A 15,053-nucleotide genomic window follows, 5' to 3' on the forward strand; every position below is an offset into this window, starting at 1 on the left:
AAACTCTATTAAATGAAATTACTGGTTATAGAAACCCCGCCGCTAAATAATGCATCTAGGAGCTTTTTAATGACGAAAGCTTCAACTTCTTACCAAGTACATCATAGCTCTCACCCTCGATGGCTTCGTTCTAGACATACAGACTCTAAATCCCTACTGCTGATGTCAAAGCTGATGTCCGAGCCTTTTGGCTCATCTTACTCCCCTAATTAATTATAAAATTACTTTGCGCACCTCATATCAAAATGCGCGCCACAACGGCTTGTCTGCGCAAGGGTTTCCTGGGCCGCAGTCTTGACGAATTCAAGCGTCTCTCAAATATAGGTATGTCTATACCATACGATTCATATTTGCATAAAATTACCTCATATTAACATTCTACAGCATTAAATCTCGAAGGCATAAAAGGACCCTCGGGTCCGCTTCCCCTCCATGACTTCCACAAGCCCGATTCCCTCGAGGAGTGCAAGCTGATGTCCGACGTCGACATCGGCGGTTTCTCTAAGGCCGCGCTAGATTGGATACCCCCTTCTCCCGAGGACAACCCCCACGGCTACGCGCGCTTCCACGGCAACATATCGACTGCCCTTCCCCCCCACAGACCCGAGGTCCAGCGATCCGGCTACGCCGCATGGCGGACCCTCGACAAACCCCCGACCATATTCGGCCGCGCGCTTTGGAACATCGACATGTATACGTACCTAGGCATGCGCATTAAGTCCGACGGGCGGAGCTACTTCGTCAACGTGCAGACGGAGTCAATTGTACCTACAGACTTGCACCAGCACCGGTTATTTGCCAAGCGGCCCGGAGAGTGGGAGACGGTTATAATCAAGTGGAACGATTTCGTGCGGACGAACCACGGGTTCGTGGTTGAGCCGCAGACGGAGATTCTACGGCAGAAAGTTAAGTCGATAGGTGTTGGCTTGACGGACCGAGTGCCGGGACCGTTCGAGTTGTGCATTGAGAGGATGTGGGCTACCAACGATATGGGCCAGGGAGGCGAGCATGTAGAGCCGCCTATTAGCAGAGAAGGACAACTCAAAGATAAGCAGGGGCGGAATATTAACTGGGCCGATAAATAATATGCGAATGTGTTGGATATCTGGAATCTCAGATGAACAGCTATATTTTAGCTAGGTGTCGCAAGTGACAACACCTTTTTATACAGTACTGGACACGACGGTACTACTGCCGTTACATATGGGTTAAAACTAACGAATACGAATATCGTTGAACGTAAAAAGGATCATGTTCAAAGATGTATGTCTTGCGGCTGGCACCAAAAGGGGGGTGGAGAGAGGGAGGTTAGTCTAGCCGCACGCATATGTACATACAAACCCAAGAAGAATAAACCTCTCATCATACGAAGATAATCTTAAGCTTAGCAGTGACAATAAGGGGGGGATTGCAAGTTATCTCTCTACTACAAATATCCATAGTTAGTAGTAACAATGGATTTGTAATCCAGAAAGGAGCTGTACGATTTTTGACTACCCGTCCATCAAAGGCCAGCAGAATCCCAACCTCAAACAAACGAATTGTGTAGCAGCGGTGTTCAGATAATAAGGTGGCTTTATAAGAACTTCAAAAGGCGAACAGCAGGATTCTACTTGCCAAGGTATGAGGAATATCCAGTTATATATATATATCCCCTCCAGATCATCGTCTTCTCTTGTCACGGACAGCCTCGTAGTACATTCTCCAACACGAGAAAAGGATAGCAAACCGCGTTCGATGAATCTATGTAAATGTATCGTTGAGGTAGGAACAAGACGCCGTGATTCACATACCACTGCATCCACATATTCCACTCCCTCCCTCCCTCCATCCATCTTGACTTCAAGGCGATACAGAACGCACAGCTACGCCTCCTAACCCAACAATTCCTCTCCCCCAAAGCCAAACTCGCATATCATCACCCTAGCCCAAAGTCAACACCCATCAACACCATCACCCCGTCTCCCACACAATAAACATGTGCAATCTAGTCTGGACAGCAGCATGGTGCATCCACGGGCACCACCACATCGGCCACGCCCAACGAAGGCCCGTCTCGTGCGAACAAGTTAGAAGAAAGGGGCGTCCGGCAGGGCACTGCAAGAGCGGCATCCTAGGCTCGGACGATACGGTAAGAACACCTCAGATCCCGATATGCACCAGCTGTTGGAACACGAGCGATGCCGTCACTCTCCGGAGTTGAACGTACAATCACCACCTCTCAGTCTTAGGTATGCGTTAGTCCCCAACCAAAACCCAGCTATTTCGTAAGGGCATACATAAACAGGGCAAAGAAAACAGGGAAGAGTATCCTGTTCTTTTACCTTGATACCAAATTAGTAAGAAAATATCTCATTTCAACTTCAAATCAAAATAGGGAGAACTAAAGGTATAGAACGTAAATGAAGTTAAAAATTATAACGTCTTTAAAAAAGAAAAGCCATATTCTAATAGGAACCGTATTACTTACACCAGTCCTTATATAAAAGCTAATAAATAAAGATTAATTTAAAAATTAAAAATATTATTTTGAATGTAAACCAATCTCATTATTATTAATTATTAATTTACAATCCTCCCATTTTGGTCGCTTTTCAATAGCCGTGTAAAAGTTGTGAATTTTGGTGGGAAAACGCGGGTCTAACGCATAAGAAGTGCATATCAACGAGAAATACGGTCAGATGAGATTACTGGTTATAGTTACGCCTGGTGGTAAGCCATATCCGGGATTGGTGTTTCCTAGTTTTGATAAATTAGCAATTCTAAATATGTTATCTCCCTTCGAGGGTTAGGGGAGACGTGAACAGTAGGTTCTGCAGCACGCTGATGACTTGCTGGTTAAATCCCGGTCATGTGAATTGTCAATATTTAATCATTATAAAGTAACTAGCCTATATATTCCTTCATATCGTCATCCGCTCAGCGTCTCTGCGTATCGCCAAGTATGCTGCCGCGTAATCATTTGCAAGCACGTTATCCCCAGAGACCTTCATAATCGTAGCTTTCTTAGCCATCATCTCGCACTGCTTATCTATATCTTCAACGCTCGAGTAATGATTAAACGCTTTTTCGATTGCCTCCAATGCCTTTGTCATGAATTCTCTTCTCTTGATAGACTTTGGCGGCATCTTGCCTGCCATACCCATATTAGCATCGCCAAGATACGAGTAAAGTTTTGCAGTCATTGTTGCATTCTCGCACTCGAAAATGCGCGGCAGGATTGCATTTAGGAGCTGGATGGCTGGATCGAACTCTCCGAGCGATGTCAATATGTTCGCAATAGCCCCTATTGCTGGCCATAGATAGGGGATGAGACGGGCTCTCCAGGCCACATTTGCTGCCCGTACAGCAATGGTGAAGCCTTTCTGCGGTCGGCCACACTTGTCAAGAAGCTCAGCTTTGATAAGGAGTAATCGAACCCGCAGTGCGATATCTTTGTTCTCGTCTCGAAGTTCCGAAATCATTTTCTCTACTTTCGAAAAAGCCTGGTCGAGATTGCCTCTACGAACAAGGCATTCGATATGAAGGCTGTCAATTACAAAGGCAAGGTCGGGTTCTAGGTCATCATTCTTAGACTGAAGAAGCTGGGAGAGTAACAGTTCCGCCCCATCGAGATTGTTTCGATGGAGATCTCTTCTCAACTTTATTATGCCACGGAACTTGTGCCAGTATTGACTCGGCTTCCAAGCTCGCAGTGAATTGGCATCCATGCCTTCTAATATCCCAAGCGCTTCGTCATACTTCCCCCTAATAGTAAGCATTGAAGCCTGGCGGCTTGTTACCTTTAGCTCGTCGTCAAATATCGAATTACGAGCATGACAGCGAATAAATATTTCGCAGGCAGTTACTGACAGATAGGCGATTCCTAATCTGTCCCATAATGCTATATTGATCGATAGTTGAGAACCGACCATATTCTTCATATTGCGTTCGACTAGAATTTGGGAGCTTCTGACGAGATGCTCAATGGCCGTGGCTACGCTCTCGCCATTCGAAAGGCTCATCTTTGCCTCGCTCATAAGTGTAGAACTCCACAACGTCCACATGCCTGTCTCCTTTGCTCTGCTTCTAAGGAAAGCTAGGGACTCCTTGCCAGTGCCAAGCATGCTATTCGACTCCAACTCCTTGGTTATTCCGGGATGTGCCCTGCCGAAGTGAAAAAGCCAGTTAAGGGCGAAATTTAGACATGTCATATCTCGGTTCTCCCTAGCAGTAGAGACAGTTTCTAGCATCGCTGAAATTGCTTCCTTGTAGCACCCAAAGTCAGCTTGGAGTACTGCTAGATTCATCAGCGCGTACTGATAGAAAGACCTGTCCCTGTTCTGCATCGTGTAGTCAAAATACCGATGCAAATAATCGAAGGAGGTAGAGTAGTCCCCTGCTCTCCATGCATCTAAATAGCTTAAGTAGTGAGATAGGCTTGGTATCATAAAGCTGTCGTTTAATAGGTCGTGAAATTGGTGTTGTATCTCTAAGGGTACTCTGTTGCCGTATTTTTGCATCTGCTCGATCTGGAACTCCAAGAGCTTCTCGATGTCGTCGGTGCTGACAGGTAGGGTCGAATTTGGATCATCTCTAAGCATATCCCCGTAAGTCACAGAGGCAATGGCCTCGGCTCCTGAGCCCCAGTCGCTCTCCCCGGTTAATAGGACATTATCGAAACTGAGCCTCTGGAAAGATGGCGTCTTTTTCCTGTAATATGTCGCTGTAACCTGGCGATATTTAACAAAGTCCTTCCACAACTCGAATGCGTCGTGGAAACGTAATCTTGTGAATTCGAGCTGAGATCTGCGCACGAATGCACCGAACGGCGAGTTCCGGGAGAGCAATATGACTTCAGGAGCTGGGGCTGGAATGCCCAACTCAGCATCACAACGCAGTTCATCCCTGGTCTTTGCCAACAGAGCCGAGCAGTGGTCAAAGAATTCATGTAATGAATCAAGCGAGTCGATCTTCCAAAGCCTGTCTAGGAAGACGTACCATAGACTCCGGCCAGGCATGCCAGAAGCAGCGGTATGTGGTGCTAAGACTTTCTCAAAGTCTGCAATAGAGATGACTAGACTGACGGTAGCTTCAGCTCGTTTCCACCGGCCCTTAGGAGTGGAAACCGCAATTTGAGCATCGCTGTCGATCAAGTGAGAAGTTATGAAGGATAGCACATCTACGATCGAATCTGTAGGGACTGTCTTTTTTGTATACAATTCGATCAGCGCAAGGAGGCCAATTTTGGCCGGGTTGAGAAAGCGAGACATGGTGCCGTTGTTTGTTATAGTTTTTTTTCTCGGTGTGAATGGAACGTCCAAGTATCTGTTATCTCGGGTTTGTCGTTCCAAGCTTGGTTGTTGTAGGCATTCTCCGTCTACAAACGGCCATCACTTGCAAGGCTGATCTCATGAAGGAGGTGCTAGTTTTTTGTAAGCTCGAGAATTTCGAGGAAGTGAACTGTCGCTAAGTTAGTAGTACCATAGCGGATCAACTTATGTAAGATCGAGTATGTGCCTTCCATTATTTTAATTTCATCTCATGTACGGAATAAAGAAGGCTGTTTCCCATGAACAGGCGCGTTGACCCGTGTCGAGCCGCCCCACCTCTTTCTGTGGATATACATCTAACGTATATATGCATTTATCAAATATGGGCATTTCATTGTCTTCCATGCATTAACACGGGCAGTTCGAAGTTCCATAAATTCAAACTTTTGCAGAACTAAATCGTACCAATAAGCAACCTCTAGGAATGAGTGCAAGACAGCCAACGCCAAGGACAAGTGCGATTCTATATACATAGAAGGAGATATATGGGGGCCTCGCTACCGTCTTGCTGGTAATTATACGAAGCGCGCGGTTTACTACTCTGACAAACGATTAGCAAATACGCGTACACATATGTAGTATTCGGCTCCGCAGCCACGAGGATATGTATAATTGACACATTCAGCTGCATGTCATGAATTGTGTCGCCTTTTACAGCTTTAGCCTCACTGTTACTATTCAAGTCTACTGTTAACCCATAAATGAGTTTCTTCTATATCGACGGATTGTCCCTAAATATCGCCGTCTGCAGTGTATGTCATACAGTCATGTGCTCTGTAAGATTGCACGGGATACGCAGCTTTACTAAGTCACTGTATTCAAACCTGCGTTCATCCGTCGGCAGATAATAGGCTGGGGAACCCCGGGTTTGAGCATCGTACCATCGTGCTCATTGATCGGAAGCCTTCAACGGATACACGGCATGTATTAGCTGCGCTCTGCATATTTATGTAGGTCATACGACAGTCTTCCTATTACCTGTGAACAGGTAGGGTACATTAAGATTGTAAATGGAAGCCATTCGCTGTTCTGCGATATATTCTCGGAATACCCTATGTAGATATGTAGGTACATAGACAGTGGTGGCTGGCTACAGATGTTCAGATGCCATTCAGAGTCAAATTAGAAGCAACGGATGATAGGTTCGCAGAAAATTGAATCTAGAAGGTGGTACGATCATCACCCAACTACCTCGAAAAGGAGAACGATGTCCCGAGTCATCGACGGACATTTAGGAATCGGAGGAATAATGTGTCTAGGTGCAGGCCGAGGACAAACGGAAGAAACAATGTTTTAATTTACCTACTATGTACAACACGTTCTCGTGAGTACGGAGGCACACTCTAAATTCGCAATAGATACGAGGTTACTGATGTCATGTACAATCTGGGTAAATCACTAAACAAGGTACTAATATCTTCTCCCATTGGTGAATTGATCGAGCCAAGTTCAGCCTAACCTTACTAGAATTAGCGTTGGTGAGGGACCGATAGTAAGGCCCTCCCTCCAGCCCCTCTAACCCCTGAAGTCGTGCTTTTTCAGCAGGTAAGGGCCCTCTTAGGCCCCCTGAAGCAAACATCCGACCAACCAATCAAACAATTTGTTCTATTGACTGCTAGGTTATTCCGTACACTGGGTCTATCCGGTATACCTTGGCAAGCCAGGCTCAAAACCCCTGGACCTATCAGATCCGGTTAGAACCCCTGCACCAGAAATTTTTCGGGTAAGTGGAGAGTAGGTCGGAGCGTCAAGCGCTTGTGAGCGAATCATTGAGTTCGTATCACGGCAACTAGGAACCGCGAAATATAGTCACTTAGTCAGTTCACCAACCGGCGTTGAATGTATCATAGAATTCGACACCAGCACTTGACGAACTGGATACATAGAGAAGGTAACTTCTAAGTTTCCACCGTTCTAGATTGTCAGTTGTACGAGTTGTACGATTCTAGCGTGGTTTAAGGCTTTTAGCCAGTTATGATGACAAAGAGCTATGTAGGGCGCAAATTGTGAAAATCAGTCCAAGTCAGGGGTGAAGTCGGGGAAGGCCGGTGATGACAGATCTTGCATAAACTTGATGATCTTCCGTCAATGATCGTCGTGTGTTCCCAGTATTTTTGTTCTATTATCGATGAGTCCGGCCTTAGCAGTTTCCTTTTAGGTGATATATCGGTGGCTGTAGTTGTTGACAACCGGCCCCAAGTGCAAACCTTAACTCACTAGGTTAATCGTTTATCATTTATCGTTTATCGTTTGTCGTAATAATCCAAGTTCTAAGGTAGGTACCGAACCTAATCTTTACAACTTCACTTTCACAACTACCTCCTCACATTCTTTTTTTCTATCACAATCTTTCAGAATTACTTCTAGAAGGAGGCTGTGCATGCCTACTTTTGACTTCTAATTTCCCACCTGACCCTGCTTCATTACACTCACTCTCCTCCCCAGACATTTTTACCGGAAACCAAACCCACATTGCTAAACGCATCACCAAATTAGTTCATCTACCGAACAATCACCATCCCTCTAACTGGGCAGGCAATATAATCACGAAGACCGTGTTGCCAGTTATACCCCACACCCTCCCTCCTTGGAATATATTAACTTCTTGGCTAACGGCCTGAAATTCCGTTTGCCAAGGTTAGCATTACGGCGACAAAGGGAACAAGACTGCCACCATACGCCATACGCCATACGCCATACCTGCTTGTTCTTCGAACCATAGCTTTGTTTATATCTACTTCCTAGCAAAATTAGCGACAAAGCGCGCTCTTGCCTCACCGAGGACAAAGGACAAAGGATAAAACATCGACCTACAAAGAATTACTACAACATTCGTTCATAACGCCTTGGTTGTTCCGCAAGACAATGCATTCATAAAATCTTACATCAATACGCTCTTTGCCCTCGAGGCTTCTGGATTACGGGGCGAATCTCCTTTATCTATAGACTTACTTGTCTTTCCTCGGACCCGCCTGTTTCAGTCTGCTACTTCTCGAATAATATCAATATTCAATATTTTTCAACGCAGATCGCGAATACACATACCGTAAGTCGGTACTCAAAACATCATGCCGCTAATAAGCCGTGGGCGGATCACCGCCGTCGGATCACTCACACCAACTACAATACTCGCACTCCGGGATTCAGATATGCCTACCGGAACAGATGCAGCGCCTGCGGCATCAACCATAGCCCCTTTCTCTACATCATTAAATGGTGTTGATCAGCCTGGCAACATGCTATTCAAGAATATGCTGTGGTGGACGCTAGGTATCATAGCGCTCATCGTACTTACTACCCGTCTCATGGAGATAGGATGGACCAAGATACGCCACGTCTCAGCCATGTCGACCCCAGCAGATAAGCAAACTTACTGGAAGAGGTCGCAGTGGAGTCGGATGCCGTGGTTGAAGAGAAATCTCATTTATGCCCCTCTGTGGAAGAAACGACACAACCGAGAGATCAAATTATCTGCTGCTATTAGCATAGGAACCCTGCCGTCTCGGCTTCATTCCGTTATCCTGGGCATCTACTTGATAAGCAACCTCGTTTACATGTGCTACGAGGACTGGTTTCAAGAAAATCGGTACGCTCTGGCTGCTGAGATACGAGGGCGTTCTGGCACCTTAGCCCTCGTCAATATGGTCCCTCTGATCATCATGGCAGGTCGTAACAACCCCCTTATCGGATTGCTAAGGGTTAGTTTCGATACCTACAATCTTCTTCATCGATGGATGGGTCGGATGGTCGTGATAGAGGCTGTCATACATACGATTGCGTGGGCTGTTGTCGCGGCGGCCGCTGACGGATATGATGGCATGAATTACCGGTTGATTCATGACACTTTTCTTGCTTCTGGTTTTGCCGGGACAATAGCTCTCTTTATCCTCTTTTTCCTCTCCCTCTCACCAGTTCGACACGCTTTCTACGAGACGTTCCTCTCATTTCACATCATCTTAGCTTTTATTACTTTCGCCATGACTTGGGTCCACTGTGCGACGGCGACTCTTCCAGGTGGTCTTCCCCAGCTTTCGTGGATAATGGCAATTTTCATACTATGGGGAGCGGAACGGCTAGCTCGCATGTTCCGCCTCGCCTACAACAACTGGTCGAAACGGAACGGCTTTACCGAAGCCGTTGTAGAACCTCTACCTGGTGACACAACTCGAGTTACGATGCATTTACCTCGTCATGTTGACATACAACCGGGAACACACGCATATATCCGTTTCATGGGAATTACTCCGTGGGAGAACCACCCCTTCTCTATCGCCTGGATCGAACATCATCCCGAAGCCGACACGACAGCTCTCGAAAACAAAGCCGATCAAGAGTCCCAAAGGAGAGGTACCACCTCTGTATCTTTCCTCATTGGTGCTCACACAGGTTTCACCCGGCGACTTTATGAAAAAGCACTCAAGGAAGGATCCCCTTCCATTCGGATCAGGGCGGCCATGGAAGGCCCCTACGCAGGCCATCACTCACTTGACTCGTACGGTCACGCTGTGCTATTTGCCGGCTCGACTGGTATCACCCATCAGCTCTCGTACATCAAGCCGTTAATCGAGGGCTTCGACGAGGGGACAATTGCGACAAGGCGGATAACACTGGTATGGATAATACGTGACACCGAGTCTCTGACATGGGTGCGACCCTGGATGGACGAGATACTACGGATGCCAAGGAGAAGAGACATCCTTAACATTCGGTTGTTCGTTACGCGGCCGAAGAATACGAAGGAGATTATTTCGGCTTCCAGCACGGTCCAGATGTTTCCGGGACGGCCCAACATCCCTACCCTGCTCAGAAAGGAGGTCGAGGAGCAGGTCGGAGCGATGTGCGTCACGGTATGTGGCCCTGGTGCCCTAGCAGATGACGTGCGACAGGCGGTCCGCGACGTTCAGGATGGATGCTCCGTAGTCGACTTTGTAGAGGAGAGCTTCACATGGTAAACAGCCATCAGAACTACTCGGGCCTTTTCGGCGCAGACGATATTCTAGACCATCGAACTATCGTGAACGAGGCCGTCATCGGACGAAATCCCTCGGCTTCCAGGTTATAGCCCCTGAAATGCACTGCATGACGAGGATCACGGCCCTGGTAGCCCTAGGAACAATATAGAAATATGTAAGCAGGGAGGGTTACATTTTGCATTCAATCCATAGCAAAGGCGTTAGGGGGCTGAAATCAAGACGGATTTCCGTGTTGTCATATACTAAGGGGTTCTTGAGCTTATTGGCTATATTATGATTGCCCCAAGTTACGATGTGCTTGAGGCTAAGCCATCATGTACCTACACTCGCGAGCTGCATTTTAAGCCAGCGTTGTTTATAGAAGACAAGTCATATGAAAACGCCATTCCTGTGTTCGAATTAAACTGCACCGATTTGCAACCGTCTTACCGATGAGGGCTATATCCGAGCCTGCTAGTAAAAGTTTCTGCATATGGACGTGCAACATTATATGTCACGACATGCATGTCATGTCATGTCATGTTGAATGATATATTGCCTTGTGTTTAGCGGACGAGTCGTAGTGGATGGCTTATAGTGGACGGTTCCGTCGTGTTCCACTAACACGGAAGCATAAGTACCTAAATGCCCCTCTATCCTAAATACACCTCTATATATGCACATGGGGCACATGGGGCACGCAAAGGATAGGCCTAATTTCGTTATGTAGGAGGTACCTAGGCAGTAAATGCAGCTACAGGGGTGAAGTCGCCTACCTGCGGGGTTACCTTGCAGGAAAGTAGAAAACCCCACCTTCCCAAAGATCAAAGACTGTAGACTGGTCCGCAGACGGCACTGACGAAATTTTTATTAAAGAACCTTAAGTAGCCGAAGTAGATCGATAAGTCTGAATCTTCTGACTCATAATATCATAAAGTGTGACCTTTTCCTTCTCTCAATTGGGGAATTTAAATTTCAGAGAATTACAAATTCGAAGTCCTTATTTTCAGTTCTAATTCAATTCTTGATAATCGTGATACTTCCCTCCCTAACGTTGAAAGGCACCTTCGATCTACCCGTAGCAAAGCCCCGCGTTGCGCTCCCACACAGCAGTAGTCCCACCATCACAATGCCGATGTAAGTAGCACCAAAGACGCCCGACAATATAATATGAGGATTCCTGTCAGGGCCCATCCATGATCAGGACTCCGAGGCTGAGACAAGATTCGTCATACAGGCTTAAGGATCCTTCCAAAAAGTACAAGAAGTTCACACCTCTAAACCTCCCAAATCGCCAATGGCCTTCTAAGACGATCGACAAGGCACCGAGATGGCTAGCAACCGACTTACGGGATGGCAACCAAAGTCTGGTCGACCCAATGGTTTGTATTCTGGTATCCTTGGTACCTACGAACATGGTCTGATAATAAATTCTACAGAGTGGTGACGAAAAATGGAGATTCTTCAAGATGTTAGTCGACCTTGGTTACAAGGAGATCGAAGTGTCCTTCCCTTCTGCGTCGCAAACGGATTTCGACTTTACGAGGCGATTAGTCGAGACTCCTGGGGCCGTACCCGACGACGTCTGGCTGCAAGTTTTAGCACCGTGTCGAGAAGACCTCATCCGCCGCACTGTCGACTCCCTTAAAGGCTCTAAGAAGGCCATCTTACACATCTACCTCGCAACGAGCGAATGTTTCCGACGTATCGTGTTTGGGTTTACCGAAGAAGAGAGCATTGAGAGGGCGGTAGCATGCGCTAAATTTGCTCGTTCAATTACTAAAGATGACCCGGAACAAGCTGGTACGGAATGGGCTTTCGAGTTCAGCCCCGAGACGTTCTCTGATACGAGCCCCGAGTTCGTCATCCGCATTTGCGAAGCTGTCAAAGCCGCTTGGGAGCCCACGGTCGAAAACCCTATCATCTTCAATCTTCCGGCAACTGTCGAGATGTCGACGCCCAATGTCTATGCCGACCAAATCGAGTACTTCTGTACCAACATTAGCGAGCGAGAGAAGATTTGTGTATCTCTTCACCCGCATAATGACAGGGGATGTGCCGTTGCTGCTGCCGAGTTGGCGCAGATGGCGGGAGCCGACCGCGTTGAGGGATGTCTTTTCGGAAATGGTGAGCGGACGGGAAATGTTGACTTAGTCACCTTAGCTTTGAATCTCTATACCCAAGGTATCCACCCGAACATCGACTTCTCCGATCTAAACCGGGTTGTCGACACTGTGGAGATTTGCAATAAGATCCCTGTCCATCCCAGGGCACCGTACGGCGGGTCTCTCGTCGTATGTGCCTTCAGTGGCTCTCACCAAGACGCCATCAAGAAGGGTTTTATGCAGCGGGAACAGGAGGGCAAGTCATACGAGGACTACTGGCAGCTTCCGTACCTCCCTCTCGATCCCCAGGATATCGGCCGCACATACGAGGCTATCATTCGTGTCAACTCTCAGAGCGGCAAGGGCGGCGCCGCTTGGATCATCCTGCGCAAACTCCAGCTTGACCTTCCTCGAGGCCTACAAATCGCATTTAGCAAGGTAGTGCAAAGGAGGGCAGACCAGCTGGGTAGAGAGCTTCTATCGGCTGAGATCGCTGATTTATTTGAGCAAACATACTTTCTCCAGGAGCACCCTCGATTCAACATTATCGACTACTCCATCTCATTTGACCGATCATCATCCCCGGTCCCACCGGCACCTGGTGCCACACAAGAAACTAAAAACCTAGCCCGTGTTTTCGAAGGTATTGTCGCTATTGACGGCAGGGAGTACCAGCTTCGCGGTCGTGGCAACGGTCCTATTTCGTCCCTAGCCAATGCCCTAAAAGGTGTAGGCATTGATCTAGACGTTGCCGACTATAAGGAGCACGCCATAGGGGGTGGTCGAGAAGTTAAAGCAGCCACATACATAGAATGTACTGCTGCTGGCACGTCACAGAAAGTTTGGGGTGTTGGCATACACGAAGATGTGGTACAGAGCTCTCTCATAGCCCTCCTAAGCGCTGCTAGCAACGTAAGTACTCATAATAAGCTAGCAAACGTTGGCGTTGTCTCTAACAGAATTCTTCAAACAGTTTATCCTTAGCCGACCGGGAAGTCCTGTCTTGATAAAACAGACGTCGCCGCGAAGCGTCAGTCAGGAGTTGAAGCTCGACTACAACAATCTCATAAATGGAAGTGTCGATTCCTATGACGCCCCGTCCGAGACAGTTCAGGCCTTAGAAGCCAAGGCAAATGGGATGTAAGTTTTTCTGGTTGATGACCTACGGCGTCGGGATATGAGAGAATAAAAAAAAGCATTTGAAAAAGCATATGGTCCAACAATCTGGTTTTAAGTGTGTCTGCGTTGAAACGAGGCACTCGACTGATGCTGAAGCATGAGAAGGGGTCAGCTTCTCATATTTGCATTTATGTAATAGCATAGGTACATAGATGGGGATGAATGAAGTGAAGAGCGTTGATTTAAAGTCAAGTACTCATGCGTGAGATTAGCAACGATGATGGTGGACTTCTGCGGCTGATTATCCCCCACTTCCCCCTTTTTTTAAGGATTGTGTGGGAATTGTCAATCAACATTAGGTACAGTAAGGGCTCAAGCGTGTACATGGTCAGCAAGGGACGAACTTCCCGAACCCTTGACTGGGCACTGGGACGAATGCGGGGAAGAGCTGCGGGAAGAACTGACAATCCGCATTCCGATTTCGCAAACATGTGAACTAAACAGATTCAACGTCTAGGTACAGTAGGTAGGTATTTGCCTAGCACCATAAATGGATTGATTGGTTTAGAAGACTTAATTGAATATATGCATGGCGTTATTTGTAGTACTTGACATATCAGGTAACTAGACTTATATGTACATATTTCAAGAGTATAAGGCAGTACCTTAGGTAAACTTGCAACCCGTATTCCGTAGGTACATGTATATGTAGATAAAGTACCTGGTGGGGTAGGTACATACGAATTGAGCTGCTGCATTGTATCTAAGCCTGCAGCTGGAGTCAATGCTCTTCTGCTTGGGCGAATTACATGTCCGAAACTCTATAAGATTTTAAGGCGCAGAAGGTACATATGATAGGCATGGTACATGCCCACTATTGACATACATTGTAGATAGGTACATTGTAGGAGCTGACTCTATCAAATGTATGCAGTTATGATAGATAGTATACATGTATGGTACCTTAAAGAAGTGGCTCACCGTTATTTCTTCGACTGTGCACACCTCTTTTTTTGTCTAACCTAACCTTTTAAACTTGACCTTGGCCTACATATTTTCTCGAGAAAAGAATAGAAGGTTCTTACACCACTTGACTCAATTTCCCTATGTACCTTGGGCACACAACTTGCATTCTGCACATTCATTCCCTCTAGGTACCTACATACCTACCTTATTCTTCTCTTTCCCTCCTTTCAGGGAAACAAAGCAGCAAGGACGACGGATATTATTGTTAGCCCCTCTTACCAGTTGACGGGGTAATTCTATCAGATTCGTCATTTACCTGTTAGCCTGTTAGCCTGTTAGCCTAGTGCAGTGCTCTGGGAAGTTGCAGGTGTTGCAGGTGTTGCAGGTGTTGCAGGTCGCAGGTCGTGAGTGTCAACAAAATAAAATAAAAAAGGGACCCGCTGCATCACTCCGCCTACCTCGTTAGGTTTTATTTAGGGAGCCAGAAAAAAAAAAGGTCGCTACTGGTGCACTCCAACTGTCCACCGGCGACTTCTGCAATTCTAATCTTTTCGCCTTCTTCTCCCAAAAAACTTTCCTTTCAACTCAACGACTTGACA

General features: G+C 46.8%; 4 protein-coding genes across 4 annotated transcripts; 3 read left to right on the forward strand and 1 right to left on the reverse strand.

The window, feature by feature from the left end:
- The first annotated feature begins 57 nt into the window (after positions 1 to 57).
- Positions 58 to 1,449, forward strand: F4817DRAFT_216192 (CIA30-domain-containing protein). Its single transcript, XM_049298757.1, has 2 exons — positions 58 to 324; positions 385 to 1,449. Exons 1-2 carry the CDS (start codon positions 246 to 248, stop codon positions 1,083 to 1,085), a joined length of 780 nt encoding a protein of 259 aa, XP_049162747.1. The 5' UTR covers positions 58 to 245; the 3' UTR covers positions 1,086 to 1,449.
- A 1,394-nt stretch (positions 1,450 to 2,843) lies between these two features.
- F4817DRAFT_326486 (anaphase-promoting complex subunit 5-domain-containing protein) lies at positions 2,844 to 5,636 on the reverse strand. The gene has a single exon (XM_049301894.1). It carries the CDS (start codon positions 5,250 to 5,252, stop codon positions 2,904 to 2,906), a length of 2,349 nt encoding a protein of 782 aa, XP_049162748.1. The 5' UTR covers positions 5,253 to 5,636; the 3' UTR covers positions 2,844 to 2,903.
- A 2,744-nt stretch (positions 5,637 to 8,380) lies between these two features.
- On the forward strand, positions 8,381 to 10,264 carry F4817DRAFT_312371 (ferric reductase like transmembrane component-domain-containing protein; the record flags this gene model as incomplete). Its single annotated transcript, XM_049300117.1, has 1 exon — positions 8,381 to 10,264. One exon carries the CDS (start codon positions 8,381 to 8,383, stop codon positions 10,262 to 10,264), a length of 1,884 nt encoding a protein of 627 aa, XP_049162749.1.
- An 847-nt stretch (positions 10,265 to 11,111) lies between these two features.
- Positions 11,112 to 13,973, forward strand: F4817DRAFT_326493 (2-isopropylmalate synthase). The gene is made up of 4 exons (XM_049301895.1): positions 11,112 to 11,401; positions 11,502 to 11,646; positions 11,704 to 13,281; positions 13,343 to 13,973. The coding sequence occupies exons 1-4, from the start codon at positions 11,394 to 11,396 to the stop codon at positions 13,511 to 13,513; spliced, it is 1,902 nt and encodes a 633-aa protein (XP_049162750.1). The 5' UTR covers positions 11,112 to 11,393; the 3' UTR covers positions 13,514 to 13,973.
- The last annotated feature ends 1,080 nt before the right edge of the window (positions 13,974 to 15,053 follow it).

This window comes from Daldinia loculata (assembly GCF_022478755.1).
Source record: "Daldinia loculata strain CBS 113971 unplaced genomic scaffold F4817scaffold_5, whole genome shotgun sequence".
NCBI lineage: Eukaryota > Fungi > Ascomycota > Sordariomycetes > Xylariales > Hypoxylaceae > Daldinia > Daldinia loculata.

Bases quoted from the DNA above. Each gene is read 5' to 3' on its own strand.
- F4817DRAFT_216192 (XM_049298757.1), top strand. From the start codon at position 246: ATGCGCGCCACAACGGCTTGTCTGCGCAAGGGTTTCCTGGGCCGCAGT. The intron at 325-384 runs GTATGTCTATAC...AACATTCTACAG, and splicing joins CAAGCGTCTCTCAAATATAG to CATTAAATCTCGAAGGCATA.
- F4817DRAFT_326486 (XM_049301894.1), bottom strand. From the start codon at position 5,252: ATGTCTCGCTTTCTCAACCCGGCCAAAATTGGCCTCCTTGCGCTGATC.
- F4817DRAFT_326493 (XM_049301895.1), top strand. The intron at 11,647-11,703 runs GTTTGTATTCTG...TAAATTCTACAG, and splicing joins AAAGTCTGGTCGACCCAATG to AGTGGTGACGAAAAATGGAG. The intron at 13,282-13,342 runs GTAAGTACTCAT...TTCTTCAAACAG, and splicing joins TCCTAAGCGCTGCTAGCAAC to TTTATCCTTAGCCGACCGGG.